The 20,848-nt window shown below is 42.5% G+C and overlaps 2 protein-coding genes, 1 non-coding gene and 1 pseudogene across 3 annotated transcripts; 3 read left to right on the forward strand and 1 right to left on the reverse strand.

Annotated features, from left to right (window-relative positions):
- On the forward strand, window positions 6,247-7,357 carry LOC8059629 (annotated as a pseudogene).
- On the forward strand, window positions 9,205-11,821 carry LOC8058645 (heme-binding-like protein At3g10130, chloroplastic). The gene is made up of 7 exons (XM_021458573.1): window positions 9,205-9,660; window positions 9,765-9,835; window positions 10,029-10,130; window positions 10,257-10,358; window positions 10,482-10,617; window positions 11,334-11,443; window positions 11,549-11,821. Exons 1-7 carry the CDS (start codon window positions 9,375-9,377, stop codon window positions 11,627-11,629), a joined length of 888 nt encoding a protein of 295 aa, XP_021314248.1. The 5' UTR covers window positions 9,205-9,374; the 3' UTR covers window positions 11,630-11,821.
- Window positions 13,711-16,884, forward strand: LOC8058646 (alpha carbonic anhydrase 1, chloroplastic). Its single transcript, XM_021458214.1, has 6 exons — window positions 13,711-13,789; window positions 14,408-14,616; window positions 15,814-15,920; window positions 15,996-16,098; window positions 16,384-16,566; window positions 16,638-16,884. Exons 1-6 carry the CDS (start codon window positions 13,711-13,713, stop codon window positions 16,782-16,784), a joined length of 828 nt encoding a protein of 275 aa, XP_021313889.1. The 3' UTR covers window positions 16,785-16,884.
- On the reverse strand, window positions 17,738-17,809 carry TRNAC-GCA. Its single transcript has one exon. It is a non-coding gene; the product is annotated as a tRNA-Cys (tRNA).

Below are 20,848 nucleotides of genomic sequence, written 5' to 3' on the forward strand. Positions count from 1 at the left end.
TGTTCAGCCATTGGATGTAGTAGGGATGCGGGTGTGGTTTGGTGTTGAGGGCAAGCTTCTGCACCATATCGCTGCTTGCTAAGTTGTTGCAGCTACCTCCATCAATGATCATGCGACAAGAACGCTCTTTGATGACACACTTTGTTTGGAATAAAATGTGTCGCTGATTTTGCTCTACCTTCTCCGCTTGAGCACTAAGCACACGCTGCACAATAAGACTCTCATAATGCTCTATATTCTCTGCACCTATCTGCTCTTCTATTGCTTCATCCCTACCTGTATCATCAGCAGCAAGCAAAGCACGTGTATCGTCATCAAAATCACTAGCAGAGGAATACCCACCATCAGCGTTAACCACCAAAACACGCTTGTTTGGACAATCTCGCTGTACGTGCCCATAACCCTTGCATCGATGACACTGAACATCTCTTGTTCTTCCCGTGGAATTAACCGAGGTGGCACTAGCGATTGGTCTCTGGGCTGATTTAGTTGTTGTATTTGTAGAAGAATCATGTGGTTTGTCGCTGTAGGAAGGTGGTGGAGCTATTGATCGGCTTGATGGAAGAGGTACACCACCCGACAATGTAGCAGATGTGCGTTGTTGCCAGGATTTCCCTGCAGAATTGTTAGATTTGGCACTAGAACGTCGTCCCTGCACTTCCCTTTCAGCTTTACAAGCAAGATGAAACAAACGGGTTACGTTAGTATAATCTTTATAAGCAAGAATGTCCTGGATTTCACGATTTAACCCGCCCAAAAATCTAGCCATAGCAGGTTCTTCTTCCTCCTCTAAATTACATCGCAGCATACCCATTTGTAATTCCTGATAATATTCTTCTACACTTTTAGCACCTTGTCTCAATTGCTGCAACTTATTAATCATGTCACGTGCATAGTAAGAAGGAACAAATCTAGCCCTCATGACTTGTTTCAACGCATTCCAAGTTCTAGGTATGTTATTAGGATTTTTCTTGCCATGTTCTATCCACCAAACGGAAGCAAAATCGGTGAACTCACTAGTAGCAGCCCTAACACGTGTATCCTCAGGGAATTCATGACATGTAAACTTTTGGTCAACAACAATCTCCCAAGTAATGTATGCATCAGGGTCATATTTACCATCAAAAGGAGGTATCTTAAATTTAATCTTACTGAAAGCATCATCATTATTGTGTACCTCGCGTCGGCGGTTGCCACCCATACCTCTACGGTTGTGACGAAGGCGACGTCGATCACGAGTGTCTTGATCATCATGTTCAGTATCACCAGTGTAGTCATCTTCATGACTACCGTGCTCTCGATCTCCCTCCTTTTCTTCTTTATGCTTCTCTTTATCTTCGGTGTGGAAAGCATCAAATCGCCTTAGGAGAGCAGCAAGGCTTTTGTCCACACTAGCAACGGATTCCTCCAAACTTGTGAGCTTGTTGTTTGTGGCAATCTGTGTAGCCTCCAACTGCCCCAGCTTTTCATTTGTCACCTGCAAGTCGTTATCAAGTCTCTCTGTGTGCAGCTTCACTTTCCTTTCAAAATGTTGTATGATGCCCTTAGTGCGAGGTGTAAGTGGTGTTTCGTTACCATCATCTGCCCCTGGCATGGTTCAAAGACAAAGACAACAAAAAGGCAAGTGAAGAAATAAAAGCCCTACAACTACTAGGATGTAGCTACAGCAAGTCGCTCACACTCAACCTGTAACACAAGTTCTTACCAATTCTTACCTTGCTTGACAGGAGGGGTCGTCTGCCAACAAGTGTACAGCAATGGACGAAGTGTATCGGTGCTGCAGCACAAGACCTGTCAAGCTGTAGAGTATGTGGAGCTATAGGTGGGCTGAAACAAGGAACGAACTAGCACCACGTTAGTTATAAAAGCGAGCTGAATAAACGCTCAACGGTGGTACTGTGCTGGTCCTAGCCTAGACCGTGCTAGAGACGCGAGCCTGGACACAAAGGGAAAACACAGCACACCACTAGAAACAAAATGAGCAGCCCTACTGGAAACAAAAAGAACAACAATCCCCTTCTTTTGATTTTTCTTTCTTTCTTTCTTTTCTTTATTTTTTTTCTTTCTCTTTTCTTTTTTTTTGGAACCTCAAAACCTGATTATATAAACGAAATAGTACAAAATATCACTTCACCACTCTCACCCTCTCACTAGAGTAAGGCTGAACCTCAAAATTCAATATATCTAGCACAAGTATGAAGTGCTATCTTTCCTTTTGGATCACGTTGATGGAAACGCAGAATAGACCAACAAGTAGCTGCACCTATTATCAAGATCTACTCAAATTCCAGCCCACAATAGATTGGACGCAGTTGTGACTAGATGGTGACAAGAACTCAAAACTCTAAAGGACTAAACTAAAACCAGCACTGGACACGACCAAAGCAAACACTCATTCAACCAGCCCTAACTAAGTAGTACTAGCCACGGCACAAAGGATTTATAGGATTATGGAAAACAAATATGCTATATTTTTTGTCTTTTTTTGGACTATAGAAAAAACAAACACGAAGAATTGGAAATCTCTCACCGATAAACCTTGCTCTGATACCAACTGATGTGAACCCACTAGGGTTTTCGCCTGATCTTTCGATGAGAGGCGCTGGATAACTCGATTAGTGAATGGAGATGACGTTCACGGCCCGACTACAGCCCTCAAGACTGCGCCTTAGCAACCGATACACCGCCTCCAATGGCTGTCACGATCTTGTGGAGCGCAACACCCGGCCACTAGGGCACTCGTCCTGCAAGCAATCGAAGAACCAGCAAGAACAAGTAGAACAAGTACTAAATTACTAGATGTAAATGAAGGTTTCAAACTCAATCTCTAATGAAGTGGGGTTTCGAAAACAAGAAGACGGGCGGCTGGATCAGCACGCGCGCTTACAAGCAAGTAGCGAAGGCTAAACTTTATCTAATCAAAACCCAGTTGTTCATGGCGGCTCTAGATGTAAATAAATAGAGGGGAGGACGACCAAAGGGGTGCTAGAGTCGTCCTCCAACCCTAGGACGCGTCCCTAATGGACTCAACTTGATACATGGGCCATTGGTCCAAAATAGGGTGACGCAGCATCAAAACAGAAAAAGGTGTCGGCACGAAAACAAGGACTGCGCCCGACTCATAAGCCGCATAGATATGTGGTTGGACCCATTGGAAAGTAGACTTCATGAGCTTTCCAACAAGTATAGGAACGTCCCAGTTGGAGTCCATGTGACGCCGTGGTGATCCATACAAGTTAGAGTTATTTTCCAGTCCGAATCCAACTCCCAAAACGTGTTGGGTTTGGACTCTTTGTTTCCTTGCTTTAGAAGCGACGTGGTAACTTGATAGAGGATGTTGTGGAGGCTTGGACCTGATCTCCAATCACCTTTGTTAAGTTATCACTCTTCCCATATGCAATCAGCCCTTGAAGTTGGTGTTTTCTCAAATTCTGAATGCAGTTGAACCTTCCCTTGCTGATCTTGTCCATTATTCCTGAGCAACACGAAAGTGCACGTGTCTCCATTGTCTAAATATGATTGACAAGAGTTTAAAACTGAACTTACTTGAAGGTTGAGTTGACGGGCACGAGCACGAGTAAGAGGACCAGCTATAGGTTGTGTCGGAGAGGATGTAGGACCAGCTATAGGTTGTGCCGGAGAGGATGTAGGATATGTATCGCTGGTGGATGTAGGATAGGATGTAGGACCAGCTATAGGTTGTGCCGGAGAGGATGTAGGATATGTATCGCTGGTGGATGTAGGATATGTATCGCTGGCGTTGATGTCCTCATCATTAACTCCGTCAAAGAAAATGATTGTGAAAATGCTAACACGCGTGCACTTGTTGGTACACACTTGATGGTGTTGGCACACTTTGAGAAGGAGGTGGAGTTTGAAGGGTAGAGAGGATTTGGGTTCCTCTCTCCCTCCCGCCTCGCAAGCTCGGTGGGACTCGGCGCTTTTTGAGAAAATCAAATGCATATTTTCTTTTGCGCCGGTGGTAAATTTGGAGAAGTCGCGGGAGTGTTTTTCACTGAGAAACACTCACCGGACGCTAGCCGCGGAGGCACCGGACGTTGTGTCTGTGCGTCCAGTGTGCAGGTAGTGCCTGGCTCAGTTAGGGTTAGGCACCGGACGCGGGCTTGATTCTGTTTGTGCGTCCGGTGTGGCCTGACCTGGGCTTCTCTGACTGAGAGCACCGGACGCTCAGGGTGCGTCTGGTGGTGCGAGTCCGGTGCCTGCGCGTTTTGCGAACCTCCCTGCGTATAAGACCGGTGTGCACCGGACGCGCCTGGTGCCAACTTGACCGCGTCCGGTGCTTTGCAGGTGACCGTTAGAGTTCGACATGTGAGATTCAAAGAGCTGACACGTGGCTGCTTTTGGAGCACCGGACGCTCTGTTCCAGCGTCCGGTGCCTCACCTGCAACGAGTCCGGTGACCCCGTGTTTTGCCCAGTGAAAAGAGCCAACGGCTCTATTTGTTTGAGGGGCTTATAAATACGTATTGGCCGACTTGGGGCTCACTCTCTTGGCATTCTTGCATACTTGACATCCTTGTGAGCCTAAGCAAACACCTCCCACTCATCTCCTTCATAGATTACTCATCTTTGTGAGATTGGGAGTGATTCCAAGTGCATTTGCTTTTGCATCTAATGGCACTTGGGGATCGATTTGGCTACAGTTTTCTTGTTACTCTTGGTGGTTGCTGCCACCTAGACGGCTTGGAGCAGCGGAGGAGCTTTGGCACGAGTTGGTGATTGTTCGTGGCTATCCTCCGGTGATTGTGAGGGATCTTGTACCTTCCCCGACGGAGAGCCGAAAGGTAACTCTAGTGGATTGCTCGTGTCTTTGAGTTACCTCACTTGTGGGTCGGTTCTTGCGGTGTTCTAGTGAGGACGAGATTCGTGCTACACCTCTTAGCCGCCGAACCACCAAGTCTTGGTCAACACAACGGGGAGTAGCGTGCCGGCAAGCACGTGAACCTCGGGAGAAAAATCGGTGTCTCAATTGTATTTGATTGACATTCTCCCGGTGCTTGATTGTCTATATTGGTGATTGGTTCATCCTCTACATGGCGGTATAAATATCTCATCATATCCTTTATTTACCGCAAAGTAGTGTAATTAGTTTAGTTGCTCACTTTGCCTTATGTAGTACAGCTCACTAGTGTAGCTTGTAGTGACATAGCTCTTGTGTGCCTAGTGATCATATCAACTAGAATTGTTGAATAGGTGGCTTGCAAACACCCCATTAGAGCTAGAGCAAAAAAACTTCGCTTTGTTATTTACTAACCTCTTGCTCTAGTGAGTTTGTAGATTTTTTAAATAGGCTATTCACCACCCTCTAGTCACCTTTCAACAGGTTGCAGGTACCCCTCAATTGATAAAGGATAGCTTACTGGACTTAGGAGTTTAAAATTTATTTTTACTTTTGAACATTGAGTTTAGGAAAAGCCGTACTATAAAGAAAGATTCTAGAACAACTTGTCAAGTATACAACCATATGCTCAAATCTACTCAAATACATCCTTTCAACCAACCAAAGCAGCGAACCCAAAAGCAGTGCCGCCTGAGGATGACCGTTGGGGGACTAACAGTATTTATACTATCAGCTCCACCTCACAACAGTTATCTTCTTCCTCAGTACTTCACTTCAAAATCTGAACAGACCAAAGAGTGATTTATTTCATTCTAATTTAAAGTACGTCTTACCAAGAGTCTAATAAAAATTAGATATAGTTTTTGAACAATTCTATAAATATATATATCTCCTACAGCTAAAAAGAACAAAAGTAAGACCACCACATGGTGCGACTTTTTTTGGGGTCGCTCCCCGTCCCGTACCTACCATACCTCTAAGAGGTGGAAGAGTGAAAATTGAAATAAAAAACAGGAAAGGATTCCTGTTGCAAATTTACGATAGACAATAATATATAATGAGGGATGTGGAAGGGTGTGAAATAAAATAAAAAAAATAAAGGATTCCTGATATAAAATTTTCAATCCTATGTACCTGCCATACCTCTAAGAAGTGGAAGGGTGAAAATTGAAATAAAAAACAGAAAATGATTCCTGTTGCAAATTTACGAAAGAGAATAATATATAATCAGGGATGTGGAAGGGTGCGAAATGAAATAAGAAAAAATAAAGGATTCCTGATATAAAATTTTCATCAATGTAACAACAAAAATTTCGGGCACTTTCCAATCCTACGTTGGCAGATCCTTGTAAGTAGCAAAAATTTTAGTCACAGGTAAGGAAACAAAATGCAATCTCGATCCGTCCTCGCCGACCGGAACCTCAGCTCCGGCCGCGTCGTTGGCGTCATGCTCATGTCCGACGGGCAGCAGAACCATGGCGGGAACGCCGCCGACGTCAAGATCGGCAACGCGCCGGTGTACACCTTCGGGTTCGGCGCCGACTACGACCCCACGGTGCTCAACGCCGTCGCCAGGAACAGCATGGGAGGGACTTTCTCCGTCGTCAACGACGTCGACAAGCTGACCATGGCCTTCTCCCAGTGCCTCGCCGGCCTTCTCACCGTGTTGGTGCAGGACCTCACCGTCACGGTGACACCCGTCGAGGACGAGTCCACGGTGGCCGCCGGAAACTACCCGCAGACGCAGGACGCCGGGTCGGTCACCGTCGCCTTCGGTGACCTCTACAGCAAGGAGGTGCGGAAGCTGATCGTGGACCTCCTCCTCCTGGCCATCGACACCGAGCGCGGCGCCGACATCCTGGAGGTGACCTACGTGTACAAGACGGCGGGGAAGCTATTCGACGGTCACCGTGCGGCGGAGCGGCAGTGCGTTCCCAGCGGATGACCCGCCGATGGACGTGGTGAAGGAGGAGGCCTGGCTGCAGACGACGACGATGATCATGATCAAGCAGGCGAGGACGATGGTGGACGGCAAGAAGCTTGACGACGCGCTGGACAAGCTGGTGGAGGCGCAGAACGCGCTGGGGGACGTGCCGGTCGCGGATCCGTACGACGACCCGCTGCTGGACGCGCTGAGGAAGGAGTTGCAGGAGGTGCAGAAGCTGATGAAGTCACCGGCGGTGTACGAGCAGCAGGGCCGGCCGTACGCCATGTCCTCGGAGACGTCCCACAACCGGCAGCGGTTCGCGGCGAGGGGCGACATGGAGAAGAACAGGCTGTTTGCGACGCCGCGCATGGACAAGTACCTGGAGCAGGCCAAGAAGTTCGACGAGGACCCAACGGCGCCGATGCCGTCGGCTGATGCGGACGAGAAAGAGGAGGTCACCGCCAACCCGCTCGCGCCGTTGGCCGGGCCCATCACCTTCTACATCCAGGCCGCCGTCCAGGCGCTGCAGGCCATCGAGAAGCTCATCAACAATGGAGCCAAGGCAGTATAGCCGTGTCGTCTTTACAATTCTACAGACATCCATCATCATCTCTTCTCTGCGTGTATTGTGCTTTTTTGTCTTCAACGTCATCTTGCTGCGATGTATGCAGTCGATTAATAATTTACTCTTCCTGAAAATTTCTGGACCTAGAATTAAAAGTTCTTGTTCAACTTGACTTTCTATGGCATTACATATATAAGTTGTCATATAGATATTTTATGGTATAATAGTATATTTAAGAAGAGATAAGAAATAATTTTCATTTAAATAAAACTCTCTTGATACGATTTCAACTCTTTATGGGTCATCAAATTAAATGGCTACGAAACTATAAAGGATGAAATTTTGCATTGGGAGTGAGTGTTTCATTCAAGATTTATTTCATTCTATATGATATGACAGTCTTAAAAATAACATAATAAAATTATCTACTGGTATATGTGAGGATATGGAGTACAACTTAGCACAATACATATACGTAAGTCTTTTGCTTAGCATTTTATTAATTGTTTCCTATAGACTATTCTAATCGTTACTGTGTTTGCAGTTTCTTTTGCCATGGCTATCCTTTCGAAAATATATGCTTTATGTTTTCGATCAGCGATAAAAAAATGCTTATCATGATTGACCCTAGATATGTTGAAGAGTGGTGTAAAGATACACCAGCGCTTATGTATGTCAAATACACTCTTGGATTTAGCTACAACTACAAGGCCGTAATAAATAAACATATTCCTGGATAGGACGAGGATGTTTTCAAATAGAAATTTAAACGAGTAGAAAACATTGCAGAGGACAGAGATGGGTAAATAACTCAAAATCATCGTCGCTTACAATAACAAATACCTATGATTTAATTATTTCTATATATTGCTGATCGTGAATCTTGATACATGTACTTAAGTGGATTTCTCATCCTACAGTATATGTCTACATGGAATAGACCACAAGCCACACACATTTATACCGTGAGTATAACACTTTGTCTCAGTTTTTATAAAAGTTTTTTTTCATAAAAACGTAGTATTATCCATGCGACACACACTAATATATATATATAACAGGATGGTATAGAGATGCGGCGGAACTTATTTGTGGATTTACTAGCGCACGAAAGAAATGGATATCGAAGATTTCTTCCTGCCGATATTAAATATTATCTTGGTCGTATCACGGAAAGGTCTATAAAGTAGAAATTGTGAGGCTATAACGCCGTGCTGTACGTGACTATGTTTGATATCAGAAACTTTGTTTCTTTAAGTTAAATGTAACTTTATAGCTGATATTTAAATTTTATTATAATATTATTATCTTATTGTGCGATACATGTATTTTTAATAAAAATGTTAGTTATTCCGTAGCAACGTACGGGCACGCTACCTAATTAAAATTGTAAGTTTACAACATTTAGAAACCGAGATGACACAACTAAAAAAGTTTGACAACAAACGAGTGATCTAAAAAAGTTTGACAACAAACGTAGGCGAACAAGTTTAAGCTTCTAATCATGCAATTTACGAGTTTAGGTATGGAGATGACATAGATGAACAAGTATGAACATAATCGAACAAGTTGAAGCCCGTTAATGAAGTTTACTTGTTATTGTTATCCAATGTTAGTTTAATACTCTCTCCGTTCAAGAAAAAAATCAATTTTTAGAGTTGTCTTAAGTTTTTGTAAAGTTAGTTAAACTTAAAAAAATTAGACTGATACAAATTCTATGAATTGATTCTTTCGGAACGAAGTAACAGGAGGATAATTGGATTTTACTCAAAGCTAGCAAAACCACACAAACCGCCTCCTCCCGCTCCAGATTCAGAACACCAGAGTCCAGAAGTCGCAACTCGCAACATAAAAATCTGCCGCAATAGAACAAACACCAGAACGCAACCGCCTTCTCCCAGGGACGAGGACGAGCGCCACGGGGCGGCCAGTCACCACGGCACCACAACCACTGCGAGGCAATCGCCAATCCGCACCGCGCATCGCTCGCGCTTCGCGGTCACCGCTCCGAACTGGAAATCAAATGGCGCCGCCGCCGCCGCCGCTGTGCTCCGCTTCCCCGCGGCCGCTTCGAGCCCCAGGCCAGCCTCCCCGAGACGACGTCCGCCCGCCGCCGCGGACGGTCGTCGTGGCCGCGGGCACCCGTGTGAGCGGAGCGGAGGCCCGCGCGTCGCTGGTCCTGGCCCTGGCCTCGCAGGCGCTCTCCGCCTCGCAGCGCCGCTTTGCCGACCTCGCCGTTGAGTCCGCCAAGTACGCCTTCCCGTCCCGCCGCTTCGAGCCCCGCACCCTCGAGGAGGCCCTCATGTCCGGTCGGAAATAAATACTAAATAGCAACAGCTTGTGCTCCCAAAATCGTAAAATCATCAGGATTTGAGGCCTCGGTTTCTGAGTTAGATTCATGTACTTTTTGCAGTGCCTGATCTCGAGACAGTTCCTTTCCGCGTCCTGAAGCGCGAAGCAGAGTACGAGATCAGAGAAGTGGAGGTAATTGTGCTAATATGTTTTCGCTTTTCAACCAATTGGGTCTTTTGAGTTTATCTGCCAATTCTACCGGCTATTAAGCAGTGTTTTTCTGTTATAACAAATCAATAAACACATCCATGGCTTTTCAAAGAAGCTAATAGGCTACTACGAGGTTCATTGAATGATAGTGTCTTTTGTTGTGAACTCTGATCAGTCATACTTCGTTGCTGAAACAACGATGCCCGGAAGATCTGGGTTTGATTTCAACGGATCATCTCAGTCATTCAACGTGCTGGCATCTTATTTATTCGGTAAGGTATTTGCCACATTTCTACCATGGGTCAGAAGTCCCTTCCCTTGTTTCATTGGATAGTCATAGTTTGAATTAAAGTGAAAATTACACAATGTTAATTCACTTTATCGTTGGCATACATGCTTGCAGAACACAGCCTCCGAGCAAATGGAAATGACAACACCTGTTTTTACTCGGAAGGGTGAGTCAAACGGTGAAACGATGGACATGACGACCCCAGTGATAACAAAGGTGGATTTTGGCTTTCACCTGTGCCATTGTTTTGATCTGTCTTTGTTTGGTGATTCAGGTTACTTCATTATCTAGAGAGTGATGAAGTTTTACCTTTCCTTTTTTGTGCATTCTCACCTGCAGTCAGCTGGTAAAAATAAATGGAAAATGTCATTTGTGATGCCAGCGAAGTATGGTTCCAACTTGCCTCGCCCAAAAGATCCTTCCGTGACTATCAAGGAGGTGCCCAGCAAAATAGTTGCTGTTGCAGCCTTTTCAGGTCCATAATCTCTTGTGCTTCTGTCATACCCATTTCATAACTGTATGTGACTTCTACCCTTGTTCTTAAGAAGCTATCTTGTTAAATTTAGAATCAAGTACGTAATCTATAGGTACCAATTTTGAAATCTTATTTTCAGTATTTGTAATGAAAAGGCGAAATATCCTGTATCAGTTTTCTGTGCCTTTCCTAAAGTTGATTACTCAAGATACCAACCGAAACATGTGTGTGGAGCCTGCTGTTATTATCACTAACCACATATTGTTTTCAGTCAGGAAATAGTTTAGAATGATAGGAGTATCATGTTCCTTCCCAATCCAAACATGATCTTTAATATGGAGTTACTTAGATGATGACCAAATGGAACAATATTTTCTTAAGTTGTTATTTTGTAATGAGCTCTACCTATTTACCATTTGTCTTACAGAGTTTACATTTTTTTTGTTCAAAATATAATAAAATCACAAAAAGCTCTTTTAACCTCAAATTTTATTGGCTACAGAAAGTTTTCACAGCAGTAAGCATCTCCATTTGTTTTTAAAACTCTGAAGCTAAAATAGTGAGATGGTTAGCTCTCTGATAAATGAATCATTTCCCTTCATTCCTTGTTGATATCTTGGATATGGTCAGTTATGAAGTCATATTGATACTGCAGTGCAATCTTTGTCGACCATGCTACCATTGTCATAGTTCATACTCCTTTTGTGTTCGTACAGGTTTGGTTACTGATGATGATATAAACATGAGGGAATCTAAATTGCGTGAATCTCTCCATAAAGATACCGAGTTTAGAGTGAAAGATGATTCAGTGGTGGAAGTTGCACAGGTAAAGCTTCTGAAATGGTTACAGTTTATGAGCTGTAGTTTTATTTACCTGATTTTGTTAGAGGAATGTTATCAGTGCCTGATTCTAGATTTTCTCAATCTGCAGTACAATCCACCTTTCACACTTCCATTCACAAGGCGAAATGAAATAGCACTGGAGGTTGAGAGGAATGATATAGCCTTATGATGTACTAGATTAACAAATAAATTGTTAGCATTTGAGAGTGTATGCAAATGTTTGTTGTCCCTAATAATGTATATATGTACAACTCCTTTCTGGCCTGTTCTGTATATATGTAGACATGTTAATTACCACATGCATATATTACTGAATTGTAAATTAAATATTAAGATTTAAGTTTGTTTTATTTTTTATTTATTTGCAATATGATAGTACTGGTGCACAAGGTTGGCCTGTCATAAGATCTATGTCATAAGGTTCTGAATCTATAGCGAGGAGCCTTTTTGTGGACATCCCTCTAGTAATAGTTTGAGCCTGCACTTTTCTTCGTCCATGTATTTTATGCTTTTGACATTGATGTGGGATTCACCCAAAGAATAGCTGTTGATGAGGATTCTCATGAAGTAGGGCTTACTAGTATCCAGCTCTTCAATATGTCTGCTGCTGCTTTGATTCAAATTCTCGGTCTTGTATAGTTGTGATCCTTGTGCGGTACCAGGGGCAAAGAGGATATATTCTAGCAGTTTCATGATTTAGTTTGCCACAGATATTGGTATTATATACTCCCTCCATCCCAAATTGTAAGTCGTTTGACTTTTTTTACCTCAAGTTTGACCACTCGTCTTATTTAAAAAAATTATGCAAATATAGTCAAATTTAAGTCATTCTTGAAGATTTTTTATTAATAAACCAATACACAACAAAAATAAAGTGATATTTTGTACAAAACTTTGAATAAAACGAGTGGTCAAACTTAATATTAAAAAAGTCAAACGACTTACAATTTGGAATGGATTGAGTACATCTTAATGGTGTTAAAGATAGTGGAGCAGTCATTTGCTTAATAAATCAGTTTCAAATAATAAGGAAAATATGTTGTTCTTTTAGTGGGGAAAAGATAGCACTCTTCTCTTACCAATTCATGGTTGTAGAATCCATTAATTCATTGTTTCTACACATGATTCTATAGTTCTACACTAGGACCATGTGGTTTATGTAATTGCTCTGTGGTTGAGGAGACTAACAATTGCTTTGAAGTTAAACCTTGCTATTTTTACCCTCAACTTCTACGTTTCTGTCAGTGGGAAAGAACTCTGCTTTCGAGTTTTGTCACAAGGACCTATTTTGTGCCTCCTCTGACTGGGATTTGTGAAGTTCGTTGCCTTTTCTTTTTTGGGGAGATATTGCAGCTGTGCAAGCATCCATTGCTTGCCTAGCCTTGTACAGGACTCCCTTGCAAATATCTTGGATTGCCATTATCAATTAAGGAACTCTCCAAGGCTGATTTCTGTGCTATAATTCATAAAATTCCTGATAGATTGCCTGGGTGGAAAGCAGTCATGATGCACGCAGCTAGGAGAGCAACACTTGTACGAGCAGTGCTCGGACTTGGTCGCTGGTCATTTTTAGTGTGGTTCATTGGCGAGCCTAGTTGTAATTAGCCCTGCCCCACTAGGGGTTGTATCAGTCTTCTTAGACTCTCCTATTCTTCTTAACATAATGTAAAGCACAACTCTCCAGCACTTTCAAGAAAAAAAATGTTATATGTTAATCTCATATGATCCCAGATCCCACAAACCATCCTTCCATAATGGTATATTCCAATTCAACATCTTTATGGTGCCATACACTAGGAAGCTTTTTCTTGGAAAATACCAATCATGGGTATAAATAAGAGGAGCAAAATGTACCTACATTGTTTCCATCACTGTGTAGTGATACATCTAAGAATGATTTGTCTTATTTATGTGTCATGGAGAAGTTACCTTATGATTGAGCTGACATTGGACATTTGGACTAGACTGAGAAATCTATGTCATCATCCATGATGCTACAAGAGTAACTATCCCAATTAAATAAAAGGTGGCACTTTGCTGGAGCCAAAACATCAAGGCCTTGAATCGGTCTACATATTATATCAACAGGTATAAGGAAGCTGGCTTATACAGCACTTTTATTCTGTTTGGCTTCCTATATATTTGTACGTTCTGCTTGTGGCTTGAGGGCTTGTAGTTGTATGGTTCTCTACTACTCTGCATCTATTAGAAGGATACCAGAAGTTTATTTCTGAGCAGGGGAAGGGATAGATGGCAACTACCAAGAAAAGTGCGTTGTGTGTTGCACTGATGTATTCTTGCTTCCTCGTGCACCATGCATGTGACCATGGTACACGTTTTTTCCCTGCATTCTCGCAAGCATCATCATAACCAAAAAGTTTCATTTGCAGCAAGTTCGTTGCTGCTCTGTTGTATGGTACTTGATATCACGTGGCAGTGGCATGAGTCTTATACTTCATTGTTTTTTAAGCTAGCTAGTTATTCTAGTGTTTAGCTGCCTTTACGGTAATTTTTCAACGTCGTTGATAGATCATCTCCCAGTGTTCAATGTTATCAATTGCAACTGTCCTTACCACTGTCTATAGTTTTCTCCTGAATGTTCCCAGAGATCATTCTTTTGCCATTTCTGAATTTAGAATAGAATGAAAAGATAGATGCTTGGTCTCTCTATTTTTGGAAGATACACAATAGTTTCATGATATGTTCAGAGGAAGAAGAGGGAAAAAGGAAAATAAAATCTGAAAAAATAAATGCTTTAATTATAAAGTCCTCATGAGGTGATGAAAGCCAATAGTAAATTCAAACAAATCAGAAAATTGATGAAAACAGTGAATTAAGAAGAGCTTGCTTTTCATTTTTGCTCATAATAAGATTTGTCTGAAAAGCCTAAAAACCTAAAGGTATTATGGTTGATGTCAGACGAGAACCTCTTTTTGATTTGATGCAGGTGGTGTGACCTTTGGTTACAGTGGAAGTACTGGCCCAAAATATTGGGGAAGCTTAAGCCCTAATTTCACACTTTGCTCAAAAGGAATACAACAATCTCCGATCGAGATCGTGAAGGATGAAGCAGTCTATGTTCCACAGTTGGAGCCTCTTGAAAGGGATTATACAGCTACAAATGCAACCATTGTTGATAATGTCTTCAACATCGCGGTTTGTTCTGAACCAAATAGTTACTCCCTTCGTTTCAAATTGTAAAACGTTTTGACTTTTTAGATTCATAGTTTTTGCTATGCACCTAGATATATATTATGTCTAGATATAATAAAAGCTATGAATCTAGAAATGTCAAAACGTCTTATAATTTGGGATTGAGGAAGTATTTTTAATTGTATTACAAAGTATATGTATACTTTAAAACCTTTGGCTTAATACTTTACTCCCCCATCTCAAAAATAATGGGGTGTTTGGTCTGGGGTGTTAAAGTTTAACATGTACTGTAGCAGTTTCGTTTTATTTGACAATTAGTATCTAATCATAGACTAATTAGGCTTAAAAGATTCGTCTCTCAAATTACTCACTAGGTGTGTTTTTAGTTTTGTAAATAGTCCATATTTAGTACTTCATGCATATGTCCAAACATTCGATATGACGCACGGTTAACTTTAATAGGGCAAACCAAATGGGACCTTAGTACACTTCTGCTGTTCAAAATTTGTCCCATAGTAAACGCACATCTATATTATGGACCACACCTAGCATCTAGGCTTGGTTGCTTCCAAAGTGCAATTATTGCATGCAAGGACAACTTTTGATAGAGGTATCTTTGTCATCACCTAAGGCCTTGTTTAGTTCCCCCTAAAATCTAAAAACTTTTTAAGATTCTCCGTCACATCGAATCTTGTAGCACATATATGGAGCGTTAAATATAGATAAAAAAGCATAGTTTCCCTATAATTTGCTAGACGTATCTTTTAGGTCTAGTTAGTCCATAGTTGGACAATAATTGCCAAATACAAACGAAAGTGCTAGTGTCAAAATCCAAAAACTTTTTAGATCTAAACCAGACCTAACCACGCTAATCTCCCAAAGAATCCTAGAAGTGCACTTTATGGGATGGAAGGAGTACCGTGGTAACATTTCATATATCTATTTTGTGGTTGATGAAAGTATCCATTTGTGCTATTACATATACTTTTGCATGTTATAGTGTTTTTTGTTCAAGTAGTTCACATGGATTTGATATCCGCTATGTGATTGTGATGTTTTCATACATTAGAAATAACTTTAACTTCAGATGCAAACATGTAAGAAACTGATTCATTCACAGTTGTGCATGTTACCTCCAAATTCTGAGTTGTGGATTTTTCAATATGGATCATCATCAACTGGTGTCATTGAATGATGCAGGTGCGCTACAATGACACCGCTGAGACTGTGAAGGTGGGTGGGATAAAGTATAAGCTAAAGCAATTGCATTGGCATTCCCCATCGGAGCACACCATCAACGGCGAAAGGTTTGCATGTACACTCTGATGAATTGTACAGCATGGATTATCTGTTGTACTAGCCTTATTTTGAGTCCCTGATAGGTTTGCGATGGAGCTTCACATGGTTCACGTAACTGAAGACGGAAATGTTACTGTTGTGGCCATCCTTTATCGATATGGCAAACCAGACCCTTTCCTTTTCCAGGTGAATAGACTCACCTTTTACTTTGACTATGCAATTTTTGCACGTTGATCATAATAAGAAACGAAAAGGACCCAGACTGTTATGAATGTACAAACTCTATATATGTTTTTAGGTAACTACTATTATGACTCGACAGTAGTAATTGAATATATCAATGCTGGTGCAGTTGCATGTTTACCTTACCTTCTAACTAACTAACTAACTAACTAACTAACTAACTAACTAACTAACCCTTGCAGTAGCCAAAATGTATCTCACCATTTCTGTTTTGTGCACGACTTTCAGATAAAGGAACAGTTGGCTGAGTTGTATGCAGAGGGCTGCAAGGCGGAGAAAGGCGATCCTCTCCCTATTGGAGTGGTGGACATGACAGAACTGAGACAGGGCGCGGATATATATTACAGATACGTTGGATCCCTCACTGCACCTCCATGCACTGAGAATGTGATCTGGAACATTCTTGGCGAGGTAGTCACTGTGCCCTGTGCCTGTCGAAAACATTGTGAACAACAGTCTTGTTTACTCCATTTAATCTGCAGGTAAGAGAAATGACTAAGGAACAGGCTGCTGATCTGATGGCTCCTTTGGAAGGGAGTTACAGGCACAACTCCAGACCACTGCAGCAATTGAATGGTCGCATGGTTCAGCTCTATGACAAGTCACTGAAAATCCGAAAAATGATGTAGCCCATGTTAATTCGATCTGTTCGTGTACTAGTTTGTTTCAAACTCCGACTACCAAATAATAGTATAAATCGGCATGGATGATTGTAATCGTTTTTTAAAGACAATATAATAATACCCAGCTTCTGCATCGACTAATGCATGTAGTTGTTCTTTATTATAAACACCAACACTGTGGTCCAAGCAAGCTCTTTCACAAAGTTTTGATCAAAAAACAAGGTGGAAAAGTTTCCAAACTCAACATCTGTAAATCAATTCTATTACTAAATCTTCAACCATGTCTTGCAAAGATCTCAATCACAGTTGTCTCAATAAATCTGACGATGCTCCTCCTTCTGAAGTAGGGATCATAATCGGGTCCAGTAAGTCCCCCGTGAAAATAACCTACAAGTAAAATGGTGCTATGGCCTTGTTAAAAATTATATCATTTCGAGTTAACCAAATTGTCCAGTAAATTGCATTTGCACCCACAAGAATATTAAGTTTCAGTTTTCTATTTATCCTCTTTAACCAACCTGTAAAGAACGCTAGTTGGAGGTGATAAATTAAAGGAAACGTGATGGTTTGAGCTAAGAAACTGCATTCATGTTGCAATCAGTTATTATATTTCAGCAAGATACAAAACTACAAAAGTGAGTTGTCACGTGAAACCAAATTATTTGTCTATCTGTTTTTTAGTACGTGCATTAGGGCGGTGAGTGGAAAAAGGTGTGATTAAACCTACAGCGTTATAGAAAATAGAGAAAAAAGAGGCAGTGAGTGGAAAAGATGTGATTAAACCACAGCGATTAAAAAATAGAGAAAAGAAGGGTGAGTGGAAAAGATGTGATTAAACCACAGAGATGAAAAAATAGAGAAAAAAGGCAGACCAAAAATATAGAGAAAAAAAAGGTTAGTGCAAAAGATGTGATTAAAACCACAGCGATGAAAAAAGTAGAGAACAAAAAGCAAAGCAAAGGGCCCATCCGGGTTCGAACCGGAGACCTATCGATCTGCAGTCGATTGCTCTACCACTGAGCTATGGACCCCTTTGGTTCAATTTCTCTTGTTTACAATTTTTGTCGTTACTACACTTTACATCCAGAGATTCAGATAGCTGGGATTTCTTGAGTGAATCAATTCTGTTTACTCTGGGTGGAGAACACCATTTGTCCAAAAAGGACTAATGAAGGACGTACTCCTATGCTACTATCGTTACCAAAACACACGGGCACGAGGCACTGAGCCGATTGAAAACAAAACAAATCACTCCAATCCATTGGCGGACGCACGAGGGGGGCTGGGGTGGCTGCAGCCCCCGCTCAATTTTTTTAACACGTTTTTTTTTAGCAAAAGACTCTATATATTTGGTACTTTTTTATGCTTATTTTATGAATCTTTGCTTTTGAACACTTTAAATCAATATTGAATTATCAATCTTAGCTATATCTATTAGGCCTTGTTTAGTTTCTAAAATATTTTACAAAATTTCTCAGAGTCCCCATCACATCTAATCTTGTGACACATGCATGAAACACTAAATATAGATAAAAGAAATAACTAATTACACAGTCTACCTGTAATTTGTGAGACGAATCTTTTGAGCCTAGTTAGTCTATGATCGGACAATATTTGTCAAATACAAACGAAAATGCTACTATTCCTATTTTACAAAAAAATTAGAACTAAACAAGACCTTAGTGTACTGGATTGAGCGAGAAAAAAAATTAGCACATATTATTTAGCCCCTCTTTTGGCCTATTTCTAGATCCGCCACTGCTCCAATCGAGCACTGGGTGGTGGAGATCTGCTGGACATGCAGGTGAGTGTCTTATGTAATAAAGAGATAAAAGCCGCATGGTTTGGATCCAGCCGAGGGATGTTCGGTTAGCCCGGAATCCACCCATGAATCGTTGTAGTTGATCAATGGTTATATAAATTAGCCAAGAATTTCTAGTAGGAATCGTTCCATGTAATCTCTTAATATGATTTACGCACCAAAAGCGAGCCAATGAGCCTGGCCACGTCGCTCGCTGTTCCTGACCGTCGGATCGGGTGTGTTTATGGCCCAGATCGAGCCCTGATAACACGGGCGTGTGGCCAACGGCCTCAACGCGAGTGGGGTGCGAGCGCCGCTGCCACGGCGTTCCCGGCCATCCCCGGTGGCCGTGCCAGGTTGCGCCTGAGAATCGCCACTACAAACAGGCCTGTGCGTGTGACCAGCAGGGCACGGCCCGCCTCCTGCCAAGCCGCGGCTGGCTCCGGGTCTGCGAGGGCCCAGCACAACTCGTCGGCAGAGAATTTTTTTTTATTTTTAGCCCAAAAATGAAACAATTTTCAATTTTGACACGGTTTCGAAAAAATTTTCAAAACTAGGCCGTTTGGCCCCGCCACCATGCATGGCGGGGCAAAATCACTGCACCCCGCCATGCATGGTGGCGGGGTTGCCCCTGCCACGTGGCCACTGCATGGTCCTGTGTGCCGACGTGGAACCCGCCACGGATCATGGCGGGGTAGGGAACCCCGCCACGGATCATGGCGGGGTGCGACCTGACAAAACGCCCCCCCCTCTCGGATTTCAATTGAGTCTCCCGCAGCCCCTCCCCACGCCCGGCCGCCGCGACCCGCGCCCGCACCGCCGCCGCACCTCGCCCCGCGACCCGCCGCGCCCCGCGCCCCGCGCCTCGCCGTGCCCCGCACCCCGCCCCGCGCCCCGCCCCTGCGGCCCGCCACGCCCCGCGCCCGCCCGCCGCACGCCACGGCGCGCGCCGCCGGTGGTTGGGGCGCCGCCCGCGGCCTTGGAGGCGCTGCCCCCTCCCTCGCCGGCTCGGAGACCTCCTTCCTCGGGCGTTTGAAGGTATTTTTTTAATTTTGTTTAGTTAAATTGCTAGTTATTTATTTAACGATTATTATTAGTTATTTAGTTAGTTAGTTTAATTTTAGTTAAATTGCTAGTTATTTAAATTTTAGTTAAAATGCTACTTAGTTAAATTTTTTTAGTTAAATTATCCAAATTACACTATTTTGAATTAGTTTATATAAGTAGAGGTGATAAATTAGTTAGTAAGTTAGTTAGTTATGTTAGTAATTAGTTAGTTAGTTAGTTAATATTAGTAGAGTTAATAATTTAGTTAGTAAGTTAGTTACTTAGTTACGTAGTACTTAGTTAGTAAGTTAGTTGGTTATGTCAGAATTAGTTAAGAATTTAGTTAATTATTTAGTATTTCGTACTACCATATTGGTTAGTTGATGATCAGATGTCAAATCGTTTTGTAGATGGATTACGGTGTAAGAGTTTTTTACGGAGGAAGTGTTAGGAGAGAGGATTGCCAGTTTGAGGATATGTGTGAGGATTTGGAATGGTTTGATGGTCCCCCTAGTTTTAGTGATCTATGTGAGCGTTTGAGTTTGAAGTTTGGCGATGCTTTCACACTAAAGGGTAGGTTTGATGTTGGAAAGAATAGGGCACACTATGTGATGATGGAGTTGTGCAACCAAGCTGAGTGGTCCCGATACAATAGGGTCATCCAAGGTTCGAATGTAGGCATGGCTGAGTTGGTGTTGGAGACTGTTGAGAATGAGGAGCCGTCCTTCGACGACGGTGGTGATTGTGGTGTGCAGGTCCAACAAACTATGGAGAGTATGGACTTGGATGGTAATTGGACGCAGGAGCGGGTTCAATCTCCTCCAGTTGGTCAAATAAGAAATGATTTTGATGTAGACGAGTTTGAACAAGAGGAGAATGAGGCGGCAGAGGATGAAATGATTGGTGATGATGTTTGCTCTAATTCTGAGGAATCAGAAAATGAGGAAGTAGGTTCACCTGGCATGTGTGCACCGGTTCGTGGCATGCCCTCAGGAGTTCCGCTTGAGGTACTTCATGCAACGCAAACTCAGGGCAATTTAGCCACAGGGTATCCAGTTGATGGAGAGGAATACGAAGGATGGGGTCGGGTTCGAGTGGCGGAACCTTACGTTGCACCACCCTCTTATACATCGGCAGAGCTTAGACAGCTGAGGGAGGCTGGCTTGCCCTTTACCGGTGTTCCAAATTATATGGATGTCAGCATGTCGCATATGGCGGTTTG

This window comes from Sorghum bicolor, chromosome 4, assembly GCF_000003195.3.
Source record: "Sorghum bicolor cultivar BTx623 chromosome 4, Sorghum_bicolor_NCBIv3, whole genome shotgun sequence".
Classification (NCBI taxonomy): Eukaryota; Viridiplantae; Streptophyta; class Magnoliopsida; order Poales; family Poaceae; genus Sorghum; species Sorghum bicolor.